This window comes from Hakea prostrata, chromosome 3, assembly GCF_041222555.1.
Source record: "Hakea prostrata isolate BN-2017 chromosome 3, UWA_Hpros_2, whole genome shotgun sequence".
In the NCBI taxonomy this organism is placed as follows: Eukaryota; Viridiplantae; Streptophyta; class Magnoliopsida; order Proteales; family Proteaceae; genus Hakea; species Hakea prostrata.
This window is the reverse complement of record NC_142602.1, coordinates 14,896,103-14,920,414: the sequence shown is the minus strand read 5'-3', so window position 1 is coordinate 14,920,414 and position 24,312 is coordinate 14,896,103. Positions and strand designations below refer to the sequence as shown.

The 24,312-nt window shown below is 37.2% G+C and overlaps 1 protein-coding gene across 1 annotated transcript; it reads left to right on the top strand.

Moving 5' to 3' along the window:
* LOC149021081 (NAD(P)-binding Rossmann-fold superfamily protein) lies at nucleotides 1-19,025 on the top strand. The gene is made up of 11 exons (XM_089149343.1): nucleotides 1-286; nucleotides 398-444; nucleotides 1,395-1,503; nucleotides 4,190-4,337; nucleotides 5,485-5,697; nucleotides 9,299-9,433; nucleotides 11,165-11,299; nucleotides 11,613-11,828; nucleotides 13,812-13,936; nucleotides 17,094-17,151; nucleotides 17,974-19,025. The coding sequence occupies exons 1-11, from the start codon at nucleotides 195-197 to the stop codon at nucleotides 18,082-18,084; spliced, it is 1,389 nt and encodes a 462-aa protein (XP_089005469.1). The 5' UTR covers nucleotides 1-194; the 3' UTR covers nucleotides 18,085-19,025.
* The last annotated feature ends 5,287 nt before the right edge of the window (nucleotides 19,026-24,312 follow it).

Below are 24,312 nucleotides of genomic sequence, written 5' to 3'. Positions count from 1 at the left end.
GACCGAAATTCCCTACCATCGCGCAGTAAGTAGAACAGCTAACGTCGGAAAAGGGTTTTTCTTGGTGATCTTCGGAGGTCTTCTGGCTTCGAAAGACGCAGAGGTAATTTATCGATCAAAGTGGAGCTTCTTTGCTCCTCTACAAACACGGCGTACACTCACGGTTCATTTCGGACGAGAGGAGGAAACTGAAAATGGTGGAGCGATTGAAGTGTTTAGTTTTGGTTGGAACGGGAGCTCTATTGGGCTCCGTCTCTACCATCGCCCTTCTGAAGCTTCTCACTAGGTTAGATAAAAATATCGTTCTCATGTATTTGGGCTGGAAAAATGTCTCTGAATCCTAGAATACATGTTTCAAAGTCCTTAAACAATTTGTCTTGTCCCCTGGTATTTGCAGAAGAAGCATAATAAGCAGACTCAGTAGCAAGACAAGCGAATTCAGTAGTAAGTCGTCTTTTATTTTGGCTTCCCTGTTTCATCTTTTTAATGGGCTTATCAACGGTGGACTGTTCGCTTACCCTCATTGAGTTAAGTTTTCACTTGTTTTGTGTGGGTGATCACAATTAAAAACGTATAATTTTACAACTCAATTTTCTATATGATCCGAGTTGGTTCTAGTGTCATGTGAAATGTGTGTGAAAAATGTATTCAAACTTCTTTCCATTCTGATTCTAAATTTTTATTTCTTAATGGCTATTTCAATTTTCAAGTACTTCAAAGTCATCTGCTACGATATAATTTATTTCTTTTTATGTGTTTGTGTGAAGATAATTACGAATGAGTTGCCCTTTTTCATTTTTTTGATACCATAGTTTTGGTTAAGGGTACTGAGTGAATCCATTTTTCCCACAGAGTTCTGTTGAGAAAATATCCTAGCCTTCCATCACTATAGCAACTGATGCTTCAGTTTGCATATGGTTAGCCGTTGAACTCCTTGAAGGTTTCTTTACATAAGTAAGATATATCAAGGCCTCAGGTTCCACTATGAATATCTCATAATCGAGTTGCTGTTTCGACAATTTATGTTTGCTGGTCTGTAGACTGATTATAGGCAGATTAGCAAGTGGATAGTCTTCATTTTTAATAAATGATATAACTTCAACAATTTACATAATCGAGTTGCTGTTTCGACAATTTATGTTTGCTGGTCTGTAGACTGATTATAGGCAGATTAGCAAGTGGATAGTCTTCATTTTTAATAAATGATATAACTTCACAGGATATTTTACAAAATCATCTTTGCTAGTTTATTAATATTTATCACTTCCGACTTGTCTCCTCACTCATCACCTCCACTAGTTATTGATATAGTCCGAGTTCTGCAAAAAGAAAAAATGATTTTAGGTTATTGAAGATAAATGCAAAGTATGCTTCTAATAATTGTTTAATGGCAGGTAAAGGACATACATCTGCAAATGGTTGCCAGGAATTTGATGTTTCTGTAAACAGAAAGGATGGTTTGAACCTTCTAAAAGATGAGATAGTTTCTGAACACCTCACAAGGTAGTGTAGCACAGTCGCTTTGTTTCACACTATTAGTGGATATTTTCATTTTTCTTTTTAAAGAAATGGTAACTACATTGTATTCACATGTGACGATGCTGGATGGTGTATAATTATTATAACATAGACTACACAAGGGAGCAATATACAAGTATACAGCATATCAATCCCAGAGTGGACATTAGGACTCTCTGTATGGCTGCATTTCTGTGTTTTCTAGCCTTCCTGGGTCAATTACAATTTTGTTTTTCTGAAATTTTGTATTGTAACATAAATGATAGCATCTCTGTAATTAAGAAGAAACAAAAACTTGTATAGTTCCACTTAGCTGAACCAACAATCTGGAGTTTTCCAAAACTTATGTAAAATTCCACCTAACCAAAGACATAGAGCAGCAGCAGAGGGAGGAAGATGAAGCAACCTAGTTTCTTCTGTATTTATATTGAAGAAAAAGTAACATTTTGTCATAATAACATCTTCCCTCTCACCATTAAAATAATAAAAGGAAAGGTTATAAAGTCAATGCCTCAAAAAACCAACCATCAGGCCAGCAAGGTCTGACCCATTTACTATGCTGATTGCGTGACTACTTGTAAAGATGCGAATTCATTGCCTTTGGGGGTGCAGGTACTGTGTCAGCTGAGTAACTTGAATGACAACCAATGAGGGCATAGTATCCCGCCGGAATTAGAGGAGACTATTTTGGGAAAGCTAACAATGACACCTGTTGATTAAGAACCAACCCAATGAACCTGGGATGGGTAACCATGCTCCTGCATAGGATTAAACCATTACGATTAAGAATTGATACATCTTACAGGCACACTGTATGCTATCCGGCAGGTTCATAGACACAGGTTTCTCTAATTTGACTGGACTGAGGGTGTACTGTTTCATACAGGCATACAGCCATCCATCAACTAAGGCCTATCAAATAATCCCACCTCACAAAGGATCCTAGTTTCTATCGCTTTATCATGTCACTCTCGCCATTGAGATGATGAAATCTGATGTCCACTGTTAGACTTACCCATTGGAGGTTTTCCCCCGGGCAACGTCCAGGGCCCCCTGATGTGTTTTTCCCTTCACAGATGTTAGTCTCCCCATGAATGTGTCTGCCAGCAACATTTTCTCACAGTTACCCATGTTCCACTGGTTTGCAGAATCAAGAAGAGAAATCCAATAAACCTGATTCAGTGGTAGGGGTAGTATGACCTCCACTAGTTGCAATGACATATTTTCCCATCCCAGGAACTTTTCACCAATCTAGACAACCTCTCACTGATAAAATACTGGATTCCCTGGAGCTCCAAAACCACCGTAATCCCTTTATTTGCCTATTGCAGATTATGTCATAATGCAGTAAACATGTTCTGCAAATAACCACAAAACAAAACTAAGAACGCCTTTAAGCATGCCTATCAAACAACCAAAAATGCAGATTATGGCATAACGCAGTAAACGTGTTCTGCAAATAACCGCAAAACAAAACTAAGAACGCCTTTAAGCATGCCTGTCGAACAACCAAAAATGAAACTAAGAACATCAGAAAATTTATCGACTGAAGACTTTGTCCAGAGTTGTGAGAACAACACAGTGAACAAACAAAGATTGATGCTTTGGTCACCTTTAGGTTGGGATATTAAGTTGGAAAAACAGCAGGGTTTACCTGACTGAAGCTGATGAACCCACCATTGCTGTGTTTCAAAAACCCAGAATTTACCATCAGGAAGAGTGGAAGAGGCCGCATGGGATGCCAACCTCCAATTACGGCAGTGCTACCATTGCTGGTGGCAGAAGCTGCATCATGACAACAAGCTGTAGGAGAGAGCTGGAAATTAGAGAGCAGGAAGAGAGTGGAGACAATGGTCTAACCGTCTAATAGAGGTGAAAATTTTCAATGCCGCCACCAAGTTGTCTGGAAGCACCATAATCCCATGAGAGAGTTGGCTTGTGGTGGTGGTCCTGCTGGATGGCTTGGTTTCAGGCTTCAGCTCCCTTGAAGCCTTTTGGATCCCTAGAATTTTCAGAGAGGGATGGTGGAGAGGAGTTGAGGGAGTTTATGAGTTTTCCTGGCAAATTATTTTAAATGCCCCTGATCCACTTAAGATTCTATTCACCACATTTTGATAGAATAAATTCTCAAAGTTGAGAAATGCCATACAGTTTTCAACCCATCTCTGCGTTCATTTCTGCCCCCCGCCTACCACCCCAGTGAAAATGAAACAAAGAAAAAAGAAGGGGAAAAGCGCTAGACTGGATCCCACCCTTATCATTTTTGTTGATCTCTTGAGATATTATTTGAGCATTGATGTCTCATCAGTTAACAAAGAAACAAAGGATTTGATGATTCATTCCAATCCTCTGATCCTGACTTGGAAGTATGTTGGGTTTATTTTCTTCAGTGATCCAATATGCCACCAACAGAACCATCTTCTGCAATACTTGCGTGTTACATAGGCCATAATCCATGCGATAGGCCACTGTGTTTATGCATAGTATAAATCATCTCAATAGATTTTAGATTTACTGTTGCTGTGAGTTTTCTTGATAGTACTGGGATATAAAAGTTACCATAAAAAACTTGGATGCATTAATTGGTGCAATTTTTTATTAGATGAGAGAAAACTTGTTATAAATGAAAAGTTAGTATTTTATTTTTACTCTCTAATTCTGTTAATATTAGGAATATTCAATTCTTTGGCCTGGAGTCCCAACGAAAAGTGTCTGACTCCTTTGTTGTAGTCATTGGTCTTGGAGGAGTTGGAAGTCATGCTGCTTGTATGCTTCTGAGATCAGGGGTCGGCAAGATTCGTCTAGTGGATTTTGATCAGGTATCTTCTTTTCTTTACTGGAAACTATCGTCAGTCATCTACGTGAATTTTCTGCAAAGCATTCCAAGATTTAATTACTATTATGTAATGTGAACAAAACAGTGTTGCGAACTTACTATTTGCACCATTTAGATCTCTGCCTGTAATTCGTTAAACTTTAAAGATTGTGCAAGACCTACTAAGCTGATGGGCACAATCACTAATTGTTCCTGTGCCTCCGAAAACTAAACCATCCCAGCTATGAAAAGCAACAAAGTAAGTGTTGGGAAAAAACTAGGCAATAAAATAAGAATCTAATCATGTGTGATGAAAAGTTTAAAGTCTTATTCAATAATTTAGCCTTCAGAGAGAGCAATAGGAACAAATAAAGAGGAGTTTCTGTGGCTATTATTTCCTTGATGGAAGGCTGGTAGAAGAAAATAGGAAAGAAGGAAAGCGAATAAAGTACACAAGAAGTTTTATGTGTTCTTTTATTTTTTTGGGCCGGTGGGGGGGGGGGGGAGGGGAGAAAACTCAGCCCCTAGCCTGCAGGATACTCAAACTACAAATTAAACTCATTCTTGAAATAATAATAAGGAGAAGAATATGCGCCAGAGAAATTAAGAAACTGAGAATGAAGGGGAAGATCAAACATCAAATGAAAAAAAAAGATGAGGATTCAGAGGAGAAGAGAGAATTGAAAGGAGGATGATCAACTGCCAACTATCAAAAGCTTTTCCAACTAATTCAATATATCAATCCAAAAAGCTGTCCATAACCCTTAATCCAATACATTTAAAGACTCATAACAGTTCTAATTCTAATCCCAAACCAAATCAGACCTTGATTTAAACGTGGACTCAAAACACAAGCACATCTTGTTCTTGCAATTAGCTACTCTCTAAGATAAAGATTAAGGTTTTTTTTTTGGTGTGGGGGGGGGGGGATTAACATTAATATATCTTGTAACCCTACGTCTACCTGCATCAGCATTACTGGTCATTCCATAATTAAGAAACACGTTTTCATCCGAGTTGCCTAGTTTATTTTGTTGACAATTGTTGTGCAAAAATAACTGGCTCTTGGGAGTTCAGAAGTAGCTGTCTCATGTAGCTTTGATTGTTGATTCTGGTTATATAACTCTTTCATTTGTTGATGATTTGAAAAGGTTTCACTGTCATCACTGAATCGGCATGCTGTAGCAAGAAGAGATGATGTTGGGATCCCTAAAGCCCTTTGTCTTAAGAATCACTTTTCAGCCATCTTCCCAGAATGCCAAGTCGATGCAAGAGTACAACTATATGATGCATCATGTGAGGAAGAAATTCTTTCCGGCCAGCCTGATTTTGTTCTGGACTGCATTGATAATATTGATACAAAGGTAGCCACAACGTGTCGAATTTGTCATTGTGCTGTTTTACTTGTTTCTTGCTTCTTATAAACCTTCCCCCACCCCCTCTCTCTAAAAAAAATAGAGAAAGTGGGTATGGAAGCCTTGAACAGCAGAACTCATTTTGGCTATCTTTATGAAGTTTTGTCACATTATATTCCATGCATGACCAATAGTCTGTTATGACAATATTGTTTAACATGATTGGACAGTTTAATACATTGCGCAATACACCTTCTAGTCTTTCTCTTTTTTCTATTCATGTATTAATTGTTTCTGTTGAATCCAAGATTCACTCTTATGATTGGAATTATTATTTTAGGATTGCCATGATCATTTTCAAACAGCCCATAGTAACTTTTATACATTATGTAAGTTTATATTCAGCATCGTATTTTAATTTGCTATTATCATTTTATGCACTTTTCAAAATGTGCATAATACAAATATCACTTAGAATATATGTAAGTTTATTCAGCATAGGGTTTTAGTTTGCTAATATCATTTTATGCACTTTTCAGAATGTGCAGAATACAAATATCACTTAGAATATAAGCATATATAAATAACTACCATGTCTTTTTTTTAAAGAGATTTTGATCATTTTGAATGTGTGTTATTGTTGTTCTACTTCAGCAACTTGTACCAGAAACTACACATGGCTATATATATTGTAGCAATCTTATTCATGGCATGAAACTTACTATAATTCGGTGCAATCTGTTTTCATTTCTCTCTCTGTCGTGCAAGCTTTCTGGACACAACTTCACTGGTATTGATACCAGGTACCTATGAGTGATTCTGAAGTTTTTCCTTTATTCAACCAAAATGCAGTTTGTTTCCTTGATCTGATTCAGTTTTCAGAAAGGAATTAAAGCCCTGGGCATGAAACTTGGAAGATGTCACAAAATTGAAGTTTTGGGGTGAAAATTGTTGGTTCAGCTGTTGTAAGTGTTTTTTGGTTTCTGGATTGTGATTCTGAAGGCAAATTCACCTTTTAATGTGCATATCACAACGTATTGCACTGTAGTAGTTGATGCAATGTGTTTCGTGCTTTATTTTTTCTCCCCAACCTTCCCAAATCCCAAATCCCAAATCAATGGAATTGGGAGTATCAATAGATTCAATATGTATCTGTTGTATCATATAATGCCATATCAGATGACACAATGCGATACTGACTGATACCATATTTCAAGGAAAAAGGAAAGGGAGATGCATCTCATGTATCATATCAAAACCCTGTGATAGAATACATATAGGCAAGGCAGTGCAATAGATCTCGCTCTCGAGGGCAATCTTGCCCTTGAGAAAAAGCAAGATCTCGCTAGGAGATGCATCTCATGTATCATATCAGCGAGGTAGTGCAATAGAGCTCGCTCTTGAGGGCAATCTTGCCCTTGAGAAAAAGCGAAATTTCGCTCGAAATTTGGTATTTCTTCCTAGGCCAACTTGAATGAACTTGAGGCCCTATCTCGCCAGTTTTTAAGGATCAGGTTGGGCTCAAAGTTGATATTTAGCCTATTGTAGGCATTCTAAACGCACTGGTGGCCTTAGATTTATGAGAAAACAACCTTAGGTATGATTTCTAACTCGATGCTAAGTTTGAAATTAAAATGCTACAAGAATGAACATGCAAGGTTGTAGAACATGAAATATAGAACCATTAGGACATATAAATAAAAAGCAAGTGACATATAAAGGGACTAATGTAAGAGGATGGAACTCACTCATCATTTGAAATCAAAGTTGCTTCGTTAGCTTCTTCTCTATGGAGAATCCTCGTGGTTGATCAAGGTAAATTGGTGTTCAATCCAATCAATCCACCTTGCGTGTGAAGTTGGGTGTTACTTTCTTGGATTTATTGCTTTGCCAATTCCCTTATATTGTTCCCCACACTTTCTTTGTCTATTGACAAGACTACTTTAGTGATCTACACTTCAGCCTAACCCTAATCTGCTTCACAATTCTGCCCCTACTTTGAAGAGCTATTTTGCCCCAATCGTAATGTCATTTTCCTTGTAATATCACTATAGTTTTCAGCCTTCTTTCACATCTGAATTTTGTTTCATACTTAAGTCTGCCAAACCTGAAATTTGCTCCCTATGAAAAATCCTATTTGGCTACTATTTTTATCATTCAAATATAGTACTGCATTACTGAGATCTCAGTTCAACCACCCTTTTAAGTCCCACAACTTGAGCGAGATAGGACCTATCTCACTCCCATCTCGCCAATAGCTTCTTACAACTCCCTCTCACCTTCTTTTAGGCTTAGGACAATCAATCACACACAATCAAGTAAAAGAAAGAAAAGAGACGGATTTACCCTGTTTCACCCTAATGAAGGGCCACATCCAACTTTTATGTTTTCACTATATTTTGCTCTTAACAACTCATTACAGATGTTAGGTTATAAGAACATGAAGCATGAGCCATACCCAACACTTTTGTCATGAACTTATGATTTGTAGTGAACTCGATGGTTGTATTATTGTATTGACATATTCTCGAGAGTCGAGAATGTGATGTTCTATTGTTCTCATATGGATGGAGCTCCACTGCTATTTAAGTTATTTGATGTATCTTCTATTAGACATAAACATGAAATACACCATCCAACCACTAGCGAACACCCATCTAATAATGACTCAACCACTGCCTAACTGTTGACAAAGGAAAACTCCTTGACAATGAGTTATTTATTTTGAAAGTACAACCCCTGTATTAACTTTCTCAAGAGCTAGTTTGGGCTTAGGTCTAGCCCATGAAATCATAACATGTAGGTTGAGTTTAACCCACTAAAACAGTCCTAGCCCATGAAAGCCATGAGCTGATTTGGGTCATATGCTTAGGCCATTAATGAGCCTGACCCGTTGGGCTTTTTCTTTCTAGTATATGTCTTCAATTCTACATCACTTAGTTGACATTCGGTAATTTTCCGGACTCGACCCAAAACTTGTCTCACCATGGCGAAGAAGTGAAATCTCGTCAAGATCTCATGCCATGCTCTAAACTATGTCAATTCTGTTTGATGAATGCATGCATCACAGGATGAGGCAATGAAATACTTTAAACCATGTTTGTACTTGTTAATGACTGCATGCATGCATGATAGATGCCTTCAGTACTGAAAAATGTGTTCTTTGGCGTGCAAGGAAGGAAGAGGCAGGATATGTCGTCAGTGTAGAAAGAGAATCTTCTCATTCAAAAAATGCCCTTTTCTTAGCCCACTCTCTTTTTACATAGCCAACTAGTTGGTGTACTCTCCCTTGACGCTGACCCGATAGAAGCCAAGACATAGTCTCAATCTAATTCTTTCCTAGCATTATTGTCAACCATTTGATCCTAGTCATCTTGTGTGGAATGAGCCAGATAACGGAGACTTCACTTGACATCTTGACCCATCCCATAGTCTACTAATCTAATCCCAACGTATTTGGTCCTGACAAGCTTGGATAGGACTATTGAATGCATGCATGCATGATAGACGCCTTCAGTACTGAAACTTTATTTTAAATACTTTCATTTGCAGAAAAGGAATTAAGTAATTCTCTTTTGACCTGCTTTTTGTCGTTACTATTATTTAACAGGTGTCACTTCTTGCTGCATGTCACCGGAGGAATTTGAAGGTACTTTCTGCTACTGGTGCAGGTGCAAGGGCTGACCCAACACGAATTCGCATTGCTGATTTAAGAGAATCTGTAAATGACCCCCTCTCTCGTGCTGTAAGTTGCTTCTCTCTCTCTCTCTCTCTCTCTCTCTCTCTCTCTCTCTATATATATATATATATATATATATATATATATATATATATTAATTTGTTGAAAATGCATAGTTTCATAAACATCTCAATAGTGGCACATTGGTGTGTAACTTTTGGGTTTCACAATTGAGATTTAGCAAGGTACTCCAAATTTTTGTATTGAGATTGTGTATTAGGTACCAGTTTTATAAAATTCTATTGCAAATTTAGAAGTATATTTCTATTTTTTTCCCTTAGGCCAAAGGTTCTTCCATGACTCCCTCAAAATGCCAGCAAGACAATTGAAATGGAAAGCAAAATTTCATGTACTTTGTGCATGCACCTGGAATGTTTGAAATTTAATGCCAAACTCTGATTATTTCCAAAGCCATGATAGAATATCCTTTTTGTAAGACAGTAGGATGGACCAGGCTAATGATATTTTGTTTTCGAGGTTTTACCATGTACTCTTTAACTTCTGGGGCCTTTCTTATAGCATTTGTTGTATCTATTAGCAAGCGTAGATTATTGGGTTATGCATCTTAGCTGTATGTTTTTCTTTATATCAAGTATATTATATGTGATGCCTCGCATCTTTTTATATTATTATTTTATCATTGTGTGGAATGTTTCAATCCTCAGGATTATTAAAGGATTATGGTGGTTGGATCTTGTGTCAATGGTTTAACCAAATGGTTCGAGTGTAATTAAACGATAGCTCAAATGGAAATGGATTCCAAAAAGGGAATCTGAGAAAGATTTTGAAGATGATTTAAGAGTTCTAAGGAATTTTAAGAAATTTTATGAGAAGGAATTTAAAGGAGATAGCACTGATCCTGTTATTGCTACGCGGTGGATCAGGGACATGGAAATAGCTTGTGATGCCATCAGGTATACTGATTCTCCAAAGGTGATGTGTGCCACATATATGCTTACTGGTGAAGCAGATGCATGGTGGCAGGCAACTAAGCCTATCCTTTTGGTCGTGTCATGACCCTAGTTTTCACAGGTTTGGTGGGGCCCACATTACGGACATTCAACCAAGGCACGTGATAGTTTCTCTCTTTATCAACCTGTTTACAGTCTCTAAAAACAATGCTAAACTAAACATATCTAAGAACGAAAACAGATAATCCTTTAACAATCTTGAAGATTGAAACATTCCCACACAATGATAAAATAATAATATAAAAAGATGCGGGGCCTCACATTATGTTTCGTTTCGGTTTTCTAATTGCTTATTGTGTTGTTTTTGGTGTTCATTTACTCATCTTTACCGCCCTTTTCTTCTATAAAGGAACATTAATCATGCTCATCTCTCTTTCTGTTCATCATTTCCTATTAGAATTTAGAGAGTGCATATGTTCACCTCTGCTGTATTTTTTCATTTTAAAGATGAGATGTAAAAATAAAGTTCAAAGACTTACTAAATTTGATGGAGAAGAAATGAAATAACAGGCGAACTAAGGAATCTGCTCTGCTTTGTTCATGTCTGTACCATAGAAAAAAATCACTGCTTTTGGCTGTTTCCCCCTCCTCCCAAACACTTCCCCAATGGAAATGCCAACCAAGACAACAAAAAGTTTATTGTTTGGTGAAATTTCACTAAATTGTTGGTTAGGCCAAAACAAGATAAATACCCTATTTCTCAAAGTATGCGTAAATTTGCTTGAACTGTTAATATTAGATTCCCTATAACACTTATAATTTACAGGTAAGGTACCGCTTGAGGAAAGACTATGGTATAGAAGGTGGGATCCCAGTTGTCTTTTCATTGGAGAAACCAAAAGTGAAGCTGCTTCCTTTCAAGGGTCCAAGTGGAGATGAAGAAAATCCTTTGGACTATCAGGTGAGGGTGATCTATTAAATTCTTCTGAAGTTCATTCACTTGTCCATGATCATGTGTGTCGCCATTCATTATTTTACTTGTGTAACATATATGTAGTACTAGGGTTAAGCATGCAAAACTTTCAAATGACAAGTTTTTACTCTTTTTATTTATTGAATATTATTTATTTTCTTCTTATAAATTGGTTGGTTGATGATTCAAAATGTTATTTTGGGTATCCTTGCATGATCAGATATTTTGATATCTTGCATGTCCTTTAACCACTTATAATGAAGTAAATGCTGATGTGCTTGCTTGGAAATCTTGATATCAGATAGTACCTGGTTTCAGGGTCCGCATAATACCTGTTCTGGGGACCATTCCTGCAATTTTTGGACAGGTGATGGCCTCCTATGTTGTGACACAGCTTGCTGGGTTTCAAGTACAAACTGAACCAGTGGTGAACTTGGATATGGATCACTATCGGACTCTTCATCAGCGCCTTATTGAACATGAAGAGATGTCCTATGGGACTGCCATGCATGTTCAAGTAGGGAATTTTGTTGATTTATACTTGATTTTTCATCTTCGTTTTATTGATTTTCTTCATTAGTTGTGTATTTGGGTGTTACGGCTAACCATCATTTGAGCTTGCCAGGTTCGTTGTTTTGATCTTTCTTCAGCTTTACACACTTTTTGTATAGTATAACAGGAAGCTGAGCTAGTTGCACCTGTTGATGAATAGTTTATTCAGAGGAAATGTTATGTTATCATTAAACATCCAAACATTCAAACATTAGATTCTAAAGAAATTTGCTACCCATGTTCTACCATCCACCCCCACCTTCTCTTTCCTCCCTTCATGATCAGCAGTGGCTTTTTGTGTCATTGTATATGTGGATAAAAAAGGTTCTGCATGAGAACGCACAAGGTGTTCATTGAAACTGAATTCAGATTTGGGGAAATAATAAAACCCAAGAAACTCATCGTCTGCTTCAACTTTGGGCTAATTTGACTGATGTAATTAATTTCATAGTTCGATAAGATGATTGTAGGTTCTAATTTACATACAAACTAAAGATGTGATAAATCCAAAGAAAACTTAACAAAATTAAGAAATTAGTTGAACTATGCATATTCAAGGAACACAATGTGATGCAGCTATTAGATGTCAGTAGCTCCAAATCAACATGCTGTGAAGGAAGATAATTTTTTTAGACAAATGCAATGAAGTTCTTTATGTCATTCAGTCATTTCTAATCATTGTTTGTATGTTTCTTGGCTCATTGAACTATGATTTAAGGGACTCAAAGCAGTGATACACTGATACGATATCCATGGCGAACAAACAACGAACTTGGATTTACAAACAGACCTTTTAAAGGCACAGTAGAAAACATGAGTTGCAAGATCCCTACCTTTTAACCTTCATTGAAGCATGTCTGATGTTGGGAGTTTAAAACCAACTCCAGCAAGAGAGGCAAAAAGTTATGAAGGGCCTTGAAGGCGACCAGGCCTTAGAAGGTCTTTTAATGCACTTTTCCAAAGAGCCTTTTTGTAGCCTGTCTAGGTGAATGATGGCTTGCCAAAAGCATTGTTAGCTGTTGATGAAATGTTTATTTGTTTTCAAATTTTTTCGTTAGCTTTTAGATTGAGGTAACTTGTACAAGGATCACCCACATTGGAGAGTCCTCTTTTGGCTTTTATTTCTTATTCCTGTCATCTCTACAACAGTTAAGTTTCTTGTTAGGAAATGAATTCTTATCCATTTTCTTTTTTCCTTTTTAATTTAAAAATGTACAAGAGCCACAATTCCCATGATTTGATGAGCAGTTGTCTTCAGTGGCCTGCTGTGAGATTAAGGTGGGAAACATTGGGAAATGAGAACAGTCAGATTCTGGTCCAGCATGTTGGTGGAGAGGCCATTGGTTACTTTACCCTCTCTATACTCAGTTTCCCCTTCTTCTAGTAAGTTACTGTATCCATCTAGCGAGACCCTACTCAGTTTTTCTCCCCGGACTCCTTGCTTGCCTCAACACCATGTCTGGAAACTTAGGTACTGAGTAGTATCAACACAATGTGATTGTATCCTATACTAACTTTGTCGGCACTTGATGTAATCATGTTTCTGCTGCTATATTTATAGAAGCAATTTTCCAAACGTTTATTCTGAATGTGTTGCTGATGTCAGGATTCCAAGGCTTGAATCCTGATGAAGCCCATGTAGCTTTCTTCCTTGTTCTTGGTGGATCTTAACTGGGATGGGGAAACTTTTTCTGGCAATAGACAATTGCTGGCCTTTAACAGTGTCATTTATGTTTTTCGGGGCAAGAAGATTAACTTTTCTCTATTTCATTTTTGTTATTAGTACAATTTATTAAGGTTGAGTCATGAAGGATTATCCTGCCTTCTTGATGGTTCCAGGATGCTATGTCTGTTGATAATTAATTTTCTGCATTACCAGGTTTTCTATCTTCTGTTTCTTTTTTCTGTCTGTCCTTTGCATCTCATCCTTTGCTTGATCCACTCTAAGGTAGATGTTGAGGACGTGATGTATATTGTAAAAGAACTGTGGCATGGAAGAAGTGCAAAAGATCAATCTGGCAAGGTTGCTGGACGGGGTATGTGGAGATCTGTTAATGAGTTGATGCTTGTAAGGTAAATATGTTACTTCCATGAATCATCTTTTTTGTAACCTGTAAGAAATGTTTTTGTAACCTGTAAGAAATGTTGGATAGATACACGATCATTTTATGGTCTTGGGAATGTGGTAGAAGATTGCTCTCGAGCGAGATCTGGCCACCCCTAGAAAATGAGATCTCAACCGTCTCGGAGAGATCTCGGCCGAGATGTGTTATTTTTTGGTGTCTAACTCGGTGACCCATCTTGGTGGGTTTTAAGGTCCTAGTTGGGCTTAAACTTGGTATTCAGCCTATTTAAGGCCTTTTGAACACACTGGTGGCATTGGATTTGTGAGAAAACAACCTTAAGTATCATTTCTAAGTCTACCCATAATGTGAAACCGAAATGCTGTAAGATTAAGGAATGCAAGGTTATACAACATGCAATATAGTACCTTTAAGGCATATAAATGAAAAGCAAGTGTATCAAATACATCAACTAACTTAAATGTCATCAAAATTCCATCCATATGAGTATCACACTCTCGACTTTTGAGAATTATATGACCATTATAAGTTCTATTTAAGTCATTAACTCATAAATTCCTAAGACAAACAAAGAATAATTAATCTTCCTTTGATACTGTAGATGTGCTAAGAGTAGTTGCAAGTGAAAATCCAGCTGAAATCCACAAAAAATCTGCGAAAATTGGGTTTTCTAGCGAGATATGGTGAGATATCCCATTCGCAGAACTTGATCTCTATCTCGTCTCGGTTTATGAAAAAACCAAAATATCTTGTGAGATCTCCCACCATTGTTGGGATGGTCCTATTGCTCATTGGGTCCATGGTTATAGAGGCATCTGTATTCCATGTCAGATCCATAAAATATCATTTATAAATTAGAGTAGCCTTTGAGCTGCCAAGGGAGCTGGTTCGGGTTTGTTATAAAACCTGTTTTGGCTAGCCAATTAGTGTGAAAGACCAGGAAAATAATTTTAAATGGAAACAATAGATAGAAAAAAATCTTAAAACCATTTGGTCCCCATGATTCAAAAGAGGACTATGAAACTGGTGGTGGATTCACTTTCCCTCCATCCTCTTTTCTGGAGTCTTTGGAGCATAACACACTAGTTTGACCTGAATATGGCTTAATTGGCCTGCCAGTTGATATTCTATACCAATGGTTAAAGCTTGCCCAGGTGTGGACATGGTTTATGTCAAAATCCATATGTTATTTAATGCATTCTGGATTACCAAGTGGTGATAAATCCGAAACTAGAATGTCACAATGACCACAGCAGACTCGATAGAACAATTTAATAGTTGTCCAATTCCTCTCAGATCCTGCAGTCAGCTGATTTATAGATTTGGCCCTCTGTATGATGTTTAGAATCTACCAACAGACTTCACATTGGATGAACAGTAGCAGCATAATACAGAAACTTGTGAATTGTGATAAGTATTAGAATTGCAAATGATTCCCATCATACCCTTTCATTGTGTGATCTGGTGATCACATCACTTCTCTCATTTTCTTGTTGGAAGATTAATGCATCTTTCACATACTCAACAAGATATTCCTCAGGCTGTGAGTTTGGTGAGTCAACATATGCATGATCTACAATCCGCTGTATTAGATATTGCACATTGCATTTTGAGATACCTAGGAAAAAGGGTTCTGTTTTATCCACACAATCATCTGGAGATAGGGGCACTCAGGTATGTTGATTGGGTAGGCTCTCCAGGCAGAATAGGTCTACATCTAGCTATTGTTCCTTTGTTGGACAATATCTTGTGAACATGGCGTTGCAAGAAACAAGGTGTGGTATTGTGTTTTCTCAGATCATAGGCAAGGTTTCCATGGCTCGGCTTGTCTTCCTTCTCTTGTCTTGTTCTCCTTGAGCCTGGTTGCAGGATTGTGGTTTTCTGGTAGAAGCTCTAAGAAATGTGAAAGTTGGAAGACATTTCTGGCCCAGGTAGAGCCTCTATGGGAGGGTGGAAGAGCCTAGGGAATAAAAGTTGTATAGCCTAGTTAACCAGGCTGTTTATCAAGATTAGGAGTACAAAAAAGAATGCCAGATTAATTAATGGAGGGGAAGCATTACGTTCCTGATTTTCAATATTAAAGATGTTACTCAGAGCTGCATCTAGCCGATAACTACAGAGCTATAAGACTAGAGTGTCATTTGATGAAATCCTTGTGAGAAAGCAAACTAATATTTCGGAGAAACAACTTGGTTTTGTGCCAGGTAAATCAAGAATGCAAGCTATATTCTTACTTGGGGGACTCTTGGAAAGGTAAAGAGGAGCAAGAAGAATCTCCATATGGTTTTTATTGACCAAGAAAAAGCCTATGATAGTTTGTTCCTAGGCGAGCCAGCAAGACAACTGCCTAGGTGACCAAGTATTTCATGGAGTTTGCACTTGACAACTATGGTCTGACTATTGTATATAAAGATGGTGATATCGAGGATGATATTTCCAAAAATAAATAGGATGAAGTGGAATGGTGCAATTGTTACTGTGTGATAAGTGTGTGACACTTGAAAGAAAACTCTATGGGCTATACACCCAGTTATGATGTGTGGCATAGATTATGGAATGTGGGGCAATTAAGAAGTCTCACATGGCTTAACAGATGTAGTGTAGATGTGGATGTTGAGATAGATGTTTGGCAAGACTTGGAAGGATAATGTGATGAATGGCCATATTAGGGCTGAGTTGGAAGTAGCCTCTATGCATGATAAGTTACGAGAGAGTTGCTTGAGGTGGCAGTTGAGTAGTAGTTTGGTTCAGATTGAAAGTTCTGAGACAGTTCGAGGCAGGCCTATATTATTCTTTAGTAGTGATCAAAGACATGCATTGGTTTGTTCTCTTAACTTGTATGACGCAAGCAGAGCTGATAGGAGAGCAAGGATCCATGTGGCTGACCCCATTATGTTGGGACAAGGTTAGTTGATGTTGAGTTGGTACCTTATCATATCAGTCTTTTACAGATGATATTTATCAGCAGGTACCGAAGGAAACTTAGAACCCTGGCTACAAATGCACATGATTTTTCTCTAATATATGTTGGTTTTGTGCATGGACGTGTGTGTGAGAAAACAGAGACAGACTAATATTGTTTTTATGTTATTCATCAGTTATCATTCTCTACCTCATTATTTTTATTGTTTTTGTTGCTTTTTCAGGTGGGACAGGGCAAAGCCAGCATCGGTTTCTAATTTGGTTCTTCTGAAATTTAAAGAGGTAATATTGACAACTACCTATGAGATATTGATGAATATTATCTTCATAAGACTTTATCTTCCCCCTTGGTTTGGATCAATGTTGTAAAACCTGGACTACCTAGAGGAGCAAAAATTAGAAGGGGTGCAGAGTTACAGATACCGTACCAAGGGTCACCTGATTTCTCTGGGAAAGAATCAGAAAAAATGAAGATTTAGTTCTTTTAGTATTTGACAAGTATTTTAGGTTGATCCACTAAAATGATCTCTCCCTCTTTCCCTCCTTCCCAGTGTTTCATTAAAATGCTTTGTAATTAGTCTCTCATTCTCCCTGATATGCCAAGTTTTAGGCATTTTAGGTTTTGATATTTGATTAAAAAGTTGATTGTAATGGGAAAACTCAATAAATGACGGGGCCACTAAATTTAACATGTGGAATCTTCAGAAGATTGGCCTAATCCAACAGCTAGAATAATCACATAACATCCTCATGGCAGAAATAGCTGCAGGAAAGGAAAATTAATTTTTCAATATATATTATGTCTGGTAATCTCAAATTTGTACAATTGGGCGACAACTGCCATGTAGGTGCTAAACCCCCCCCCCCCTCCCCCTGCTGTTTAAGTTCTGCCTGTTCTGCCTATTCTGGTTCCTCAAATGCCTACTTTTTTAGTCAATTCATCTTTAATTTTCCAAAGAGAAAAGTTGGGACTGTTGTTCTTCTATCAGTTTTGGAGCAGGTCATAGTATTTTAATATTTATTGTTGTCTTTTTCCCATTCATTTCCTGAAATGAGATCTATCCCCGACCCCAAAAAAATCACCACCCAAAATAACATTTGTAGGCTGACGAGCATGAGGCAAGCATGCTTGATGATATAAAGCAAAAGGAACCAGAATTCTACGTGAGAGTGACATCTGTGCTAAGACGAGCTGAAACAGAATATGGTGTATGATGCTCAGGTTTGCATTCTTTTATATGACGTTCAGGACTTGCCTTCCAACTATTCTTCATGCAGCAGATACTGTCTTGGGTGAGTTATCTTCATGCAGCAGATACCGTCTTGGGTTGGTGGAACTCACTGTGGACCCTTCTTGAACCAACCCATTGCCATAGGACAGTGTGTCAGTGGTGAGGTTTTCTGGCCTTAATTGCTTGTCATGTCCCTCTTCTTGAGGCCTTCAATTTTGTATTGTATTCCTTGATTGGTTGGGCATTGTTTGTTTAGAGGAGTTCCCCTGCACACCCCCTCCCAACCACCCCCTGTTTTCAGCTTCGATTTTTCTGTTATGTTTAGATTGCAGTGCTTAATTATTTCAAGTAATTTCTTTGACCTCTGTGAACATTAGAGCAGAGAGATTTTTTTTTTATAGTAATTTTTTTACAGCAACCTCCAGATTTGTCTTCCTAAATTTGCTCAGCACTCAAAACTGATGTAATTTTGAACCTAGAAGTAATTAATGCATGAATGTTTCGGGTTTCATTGAATAAAGGAAAAGAAGAATCTCTTGTTAACCAGGGCTAGTTTGTTATGAGAGTTGTTGCCTAGTAATCATGGTGTATACTCTTAACAGGCCTGCCATCTGTTCAATGGTACTTTAGGAGAAATCATTAGCAGTTTGGGCTATAGAAGGAGCGATCGTAACCAGCTTGGATCATGAAAGGATATCGAGGCTTCTATGTGGATAGTCTTCCAAGCAAATCAGCTTGCACCACCATAAATCCCTAAATCCTCCTACAAAGGGGCTCTAAAAGGCCTTCTAGTGAATACTTTGAATAGTTTCTCTTACCAATCTCAAGGAACCAGCAATACCAGGATTATTTAAGCTTATCATTTATCAAATTCGCCATTCAAGATGTCTCATAAATGGTTCAGGGGGATCATATAAGCATTTTAATTGTCTCTGTATCGATCCAATAACGTTGTCCCCAAGCTGAATACTAAGAATTGGAGAGTCTAGATCACCTCACCGTGGGATAACAATGTGCTCTTTTTACGCTTTTCAATTGCACAAAATGGTGGGATTTATTAAAGGTCTTACTTCTGATCATTTTTCAACATTTAGAGGTGGGGTTGGTTATATTTTTATTGTATGGTTGAGAAGTGTCGTGGAGAGTAAACTGTTTTCACTTGGATTCACAATTGGAATTGAGCTTGGATCACTGCTTCAACTTGAATCAGGTCAGAATTGGCTCAGCCTGCTTATCTTATTTCCCAAATAAATAAATAAAAATTTGGGTAAACATTTCCCCATTTTGTTTAGACTTTAGCTCTTACCTAATTTGTGTAAAGTAAATGAAATTGGATACATTTGGTGTCTCTCCATTATAGTTGGGATAAGGTTGAGTCATTCTAATTGATATTGAGATTCATGTGACGCTCACTAGCAGGGGCCCCAAGGCAAAGCCAGAGGGAGAGAATAAACATGAATTGTGGATTTTATTTGTGTCTCTCCATTATAGTTGGGATAAGGTTGAGTCATTCTAATTGATATTGAGATTCATGTGATACATGCATTTAACTAGTCAGGTTTTCTGGTGACCTTCAACAATGACTTCAAAAGTCCAGAGGGGAGAATAAACATGAATTGTGGATTTTATTTGTGTCTCTCCATTATAGTTGGGATAAGGTTGAGTATGTGATACATGCATTTCACTAGTCAGGTTTTTTGGTGACCTTCAACAATGAGTTCAAAAGTCTAGAGGGAGAATAAACAAGAATTGTGGATTTTATAGCTGGGAACTTATAATCTTCATGAAACCTTGATAGTCATTTCTGCCTTTACAATCTTATTATATCAGAAATTGGATTCATGATGATGAAAACCCAACACACACGCCGGATAAGCTCGAATATCTGGAGTTGCAATTTGCTTATTGTAGTGTTCTTGTCATAAGCCAATAGCCATATCTGGGCTGCCGCCCCCTACAGACTAGAAACAGTGTCCGGAGACTCAAGTCAGCCATCACTGAGAGACTTCTCCTGGGTAGTTGATAACGATGAAGCCTTCAATTCATTGTTGATTGCAGTTATCTTTTGTATATGTGGAGGACCCACTTTCAAATAGAAAAATCCAACTAACAATCTTTCATATAGGGTATAGGACAAATCATGATCTAACATCAAATCACAAAGTAAAAAGAAGAGTTCATGATGGTGCCAGAATTGAGCTTTAAACATAACGATAGGTTCAGAAACTTGGTGCAGAGAACAATACCAGGAACCCACCCAAGCTTTTTAAGATGACTACCAACTGACTAACACCACTACCAAAGGGTATAAGGACCCCATTTCTGCAACCCAAAAACGTGTTTCTTCCTCATAACCATCTTTTCAATTTCTGATATGAAAGGGGATTTCATCTGAAGGAAAGGACATCTGGCTTCTGAAGATCTTTTTTCGCTTTACCTGTCACAGTTTCATAGGATTGACACACAAGTTCATTGGATATGCTTTGGATGTGAATGGGGCCACCAAACTACTAATTAGGTTGATTCTGGTGGTTCCACTGAATTTGTTCTTTTGTTTATTCTAATAAATAATCATACCAGAGAAGAAGGTTCAATTAAAGGTTATGATTTCCATAGGAAGCTCTCTATCTTCTCTAAAGTAGGCCTTTATCTAGTTTGGTGGTCGGCTTTTAGATTTGCAAAACCTTGGTTAGTGAGGAAAAGAAAGGATTCCCTAAAGAAGCTTTATAAATTCGGCTGAAAGATGATTTTGTCCAACCCTAGTAATGTAAAAAACACAAGTGTGATCTAGATGGAAACGAAATCACCAAGAAATTATTCGTCAACCAAGCTTTATTTTACTTGGATACTACGTAATAAATGTGCATCACCTGTAGTACTCAACCAAGATTGAAATTCACTTTTGCAATAATTGCACAGTACTGAAGCACGACCCTATCCACATTACAGTTCCCATGATTAATGAAACCCCTCTCTCTCTTTCTGTGGGTGGTGGTGACATGGCAATAGGGGTGTAAAGGGGTGTAAACGGATCCGATTCGGATAATACCCTATCCGATTTCGGACATATTCAGTCGGATTCGGATGATAATCAGATAGTTATTTTCTTAAGTAGATTCTTTTAAATGGGCATAAATATGGATTGAATACAAGTTTTGGACTACTCTGTTTATATCTTTACCATTTTTTTTGTGAAGGGTAGGTTTGAAATTTAAGAATTTAACAACTTTGGTAGTTATTTTAGTAGAAAATCTAGAGAAATAGTCATGTATCACAGGTAAAAAATTTATAAAATAAGAAAAATAAATTTAAATAAATAACTTAATCGGATAATTTTATCGAACGGATAATAATCTGTAAGAAAGGGGTATATCATATCCGCATCCTATTAGTAATCGGACGGATTCAAATACCCCTAAACGGATGCGACAGTGGTGGTGATCGATGGTTGCAATTCCACATGACAGTGGTGGTGATTGATGGTTGCAATTCCCACTTGCATTATATATTTTCATTAATACCAGGGAGTCGGTGGTGGTTGATGGTTTCAGTTTCAGAATCAACTAAACATGAAAACCACCACACATTTATTAGGTGGCATTTCTTTTTCTCCTTTTTTTTTCCTTACTTATCTCAACAAACAAATCTCAAGTCTTTTTTTAGTGAGTATCTCATAATATATACATGCTGAGATGGAAAAGTAGAACTACAGCATAAAGTTTCCTCCATCTATCTTAAAATAAAAGCATGATAAGTTTTGGGCTTGTGATATATATCATCCGTAGTTTTTGGAGAAAGTGGATTTCTAAAATGGATTCTAGAATGTTGATGCAGATCTGGAATGCACTACCCAAATCAACTGGAGCATCATGTAAATGACTTTGGATATAGATTCACCCCCATTGGATTTGCCCATGATATTGTTTAAAAAATAAAAAGGGGCTTTTACCTTTCATTGTATCTCACTTTTCATGTTGATTTATTTGAGAACATATCAGATATAAGTCTTCACCTATTTATATATTTTCTCACATTTCTCTTAAAGTTATCTTACCTCTACATTAAGATTTAGATTAGATTACTTCTTTGTAATAGGATATTTAAAACTATATGATGAACATGATTGTGTACTTTAATTTACTTTCTCGTAGCTTATCATGTATTCATAGCGACATTAAGAATTGGAGCTACCCTCCTCTAGCCCCTCCCCCAACCCGTCCCCCCTTTTTTTTCCCCCAATAGTGGGACTACGTGATTTTGCCTATTGGCCTTCTATCTATATATAAAATGCCCATATTTGCCCTCCGTCTCCTGGATTTTTGTTAGAAAAATTGCTTTGGCTCTGCCCGAGAGTTAATCTTAACTCTGTCCCTAACCATATCTAGATTAGCTCAATTTTTTACATTAATTTATTTTAGCATCTTTATTTATGTAAATAATTAATAAAATTAAGAGCTTTTTTTTACGTGTTGGTCCCTTTAGTGGACCATAAACTAATATTGGGTCCCCTTAATGCAATATATTACGTGTAGGTCCCAAACAGACTAACACCGTTCGTTGTTAAGTATATTCAAATTTCAAACGTGAAGGGACCAAAGTGCCCCTCAGGTTATAATACATTAATATATGATTTTAAAAAGAGATAATTGGTCATTAAACATAAATCATATGATTAATATATATATATATATATATATATATATATATATATATATATATATATATATATATATATATAATAAAACAATATATTAAATAATTGAAAGTGCATTTTGATCCCTCCACATTTGAAATTTTAACATATTTAATGACAAATAACTATGTTAATTTGATTAGGACTCACACATAATATATTGCATTAAGGAAGCCAACATTAGTTTGTAGTTTACGAAGAAGATCTACACATAAAAAAACTTTAAATAAATGTTATATGGGTCTATTATCAACATGTGTATTATATGGTCTATTATCAACATGCGTATCAAATATCGGACTTTACTTGAATCATGTGCATTTAATACGCAGGACCGTCAAGTCAATTATTTTGGTCGATAACCGAAATATCGCTTTACATGCATTATCTGAAGCAATTTCGGTCCAAATCAGAGTGGTGGGGTCCATTATACAATTGGGAATGCCAGCGCAGAAGGGCGGGAACTTTAGGAAAGACAACACGAAGAATCGAATCCACTTGACTTATTAGGAAAAAGGACAAAAATCTAAATTAATTATCTCGTTAGGACTAAATCAATTGTTGTGGGTACTCTATCCTCTTAAACCACAGCCACGTGGCGGTGGGGCCCCACCTTTCTCGGCTCCTTCCCTCTCTCTCTCTCCCCATGCGCTCGCCCGCCGGCCTTTCTCTGTCATTTCACCTCCTGACGTCACTACCTCTATTGCCTGAAAGCCGCCAACCGAAGATCACGGGAAAGTTCGAACTACCCATACTACCCTCCATTAATAATATATTGTCACATACATACTCAGGCTCTGAGAACTTTCCCGTTCTGGACGGATTTGTTGACTTCAGTTTTGTAAGGTCCTTCGCTACTCCGTTCCTACTATTTTCGTATGTCGACTCTCCCTGAGTCTCTCCAAATAGAACTCTTCCTAATCCCAATTCCAGACTCCGGCTGCTAAGATCTTTAACCTAACAATTTTGCATGAGGGTAGAAACCCAACAAGCCAACAAAAAAATTGAGTCCGAATCCTTTACGTTTCTTTATATTTTTTTCTCGTATTTATTCACTTTTGAATGTTGATAAAATAAGTCATACGTAAAACACCCAATGAATTCTACGTTGTACCTAGATTTCTCAAAAATAACCCAAAAAGAAGAATTGGTCATTACCAACTAAATTAAGAAACTTTTGATGTATTTTCTTGTAAAGAAATGATGAGTAGGGTGAAAAAATTCACTTCAGTGTTCTCCAATCTCACTTGGTACACCGAGGGGAGTTCAGAGTTTTTTTAGTTTTTTTTATTGAAATCCATATATATGAATAAAAATATAGATAGGGATAGACGCCTTTTAATTCATCACATGGGGAAATTGTTGAAATGTTAATGATAGTTTGCTTGCACGGCCCACATCTCTAACGAAGCGGTTGTACTCTTCTGATACATTCATCCCCCCATTTCTTCTTTCAGGTCCACTTCGCTTATGTGTATATAAACTAACTTCACTCTTGCTTCCTTCAATCATTCGATT

Excerpts from the sequence above, each read along its gene's own strand:
- LOC149021081 (XM_089149343.1), top strand. The coding sequence starts at position 195 with ATGGTGGAGCGATTGAAGTGTTTAGTTTTGGTTGGAACGGGAGCTCTA. Across the intron at positions 5,698-9,298 it reads TTGATAATATTGATACAAAG|GTGTCACTTCTTGCTGCATG; the intron begins GTAGCCACAACG and ends ATTATTTAACAG. Across the intron at positions 11,300-11,612 it reads AAAATCCTTTGGACTATCAG|ATAGTACCTGGTTTCAGGGT; the intron begins GTGAGGGTGATC and ends TCTTGATATCAG.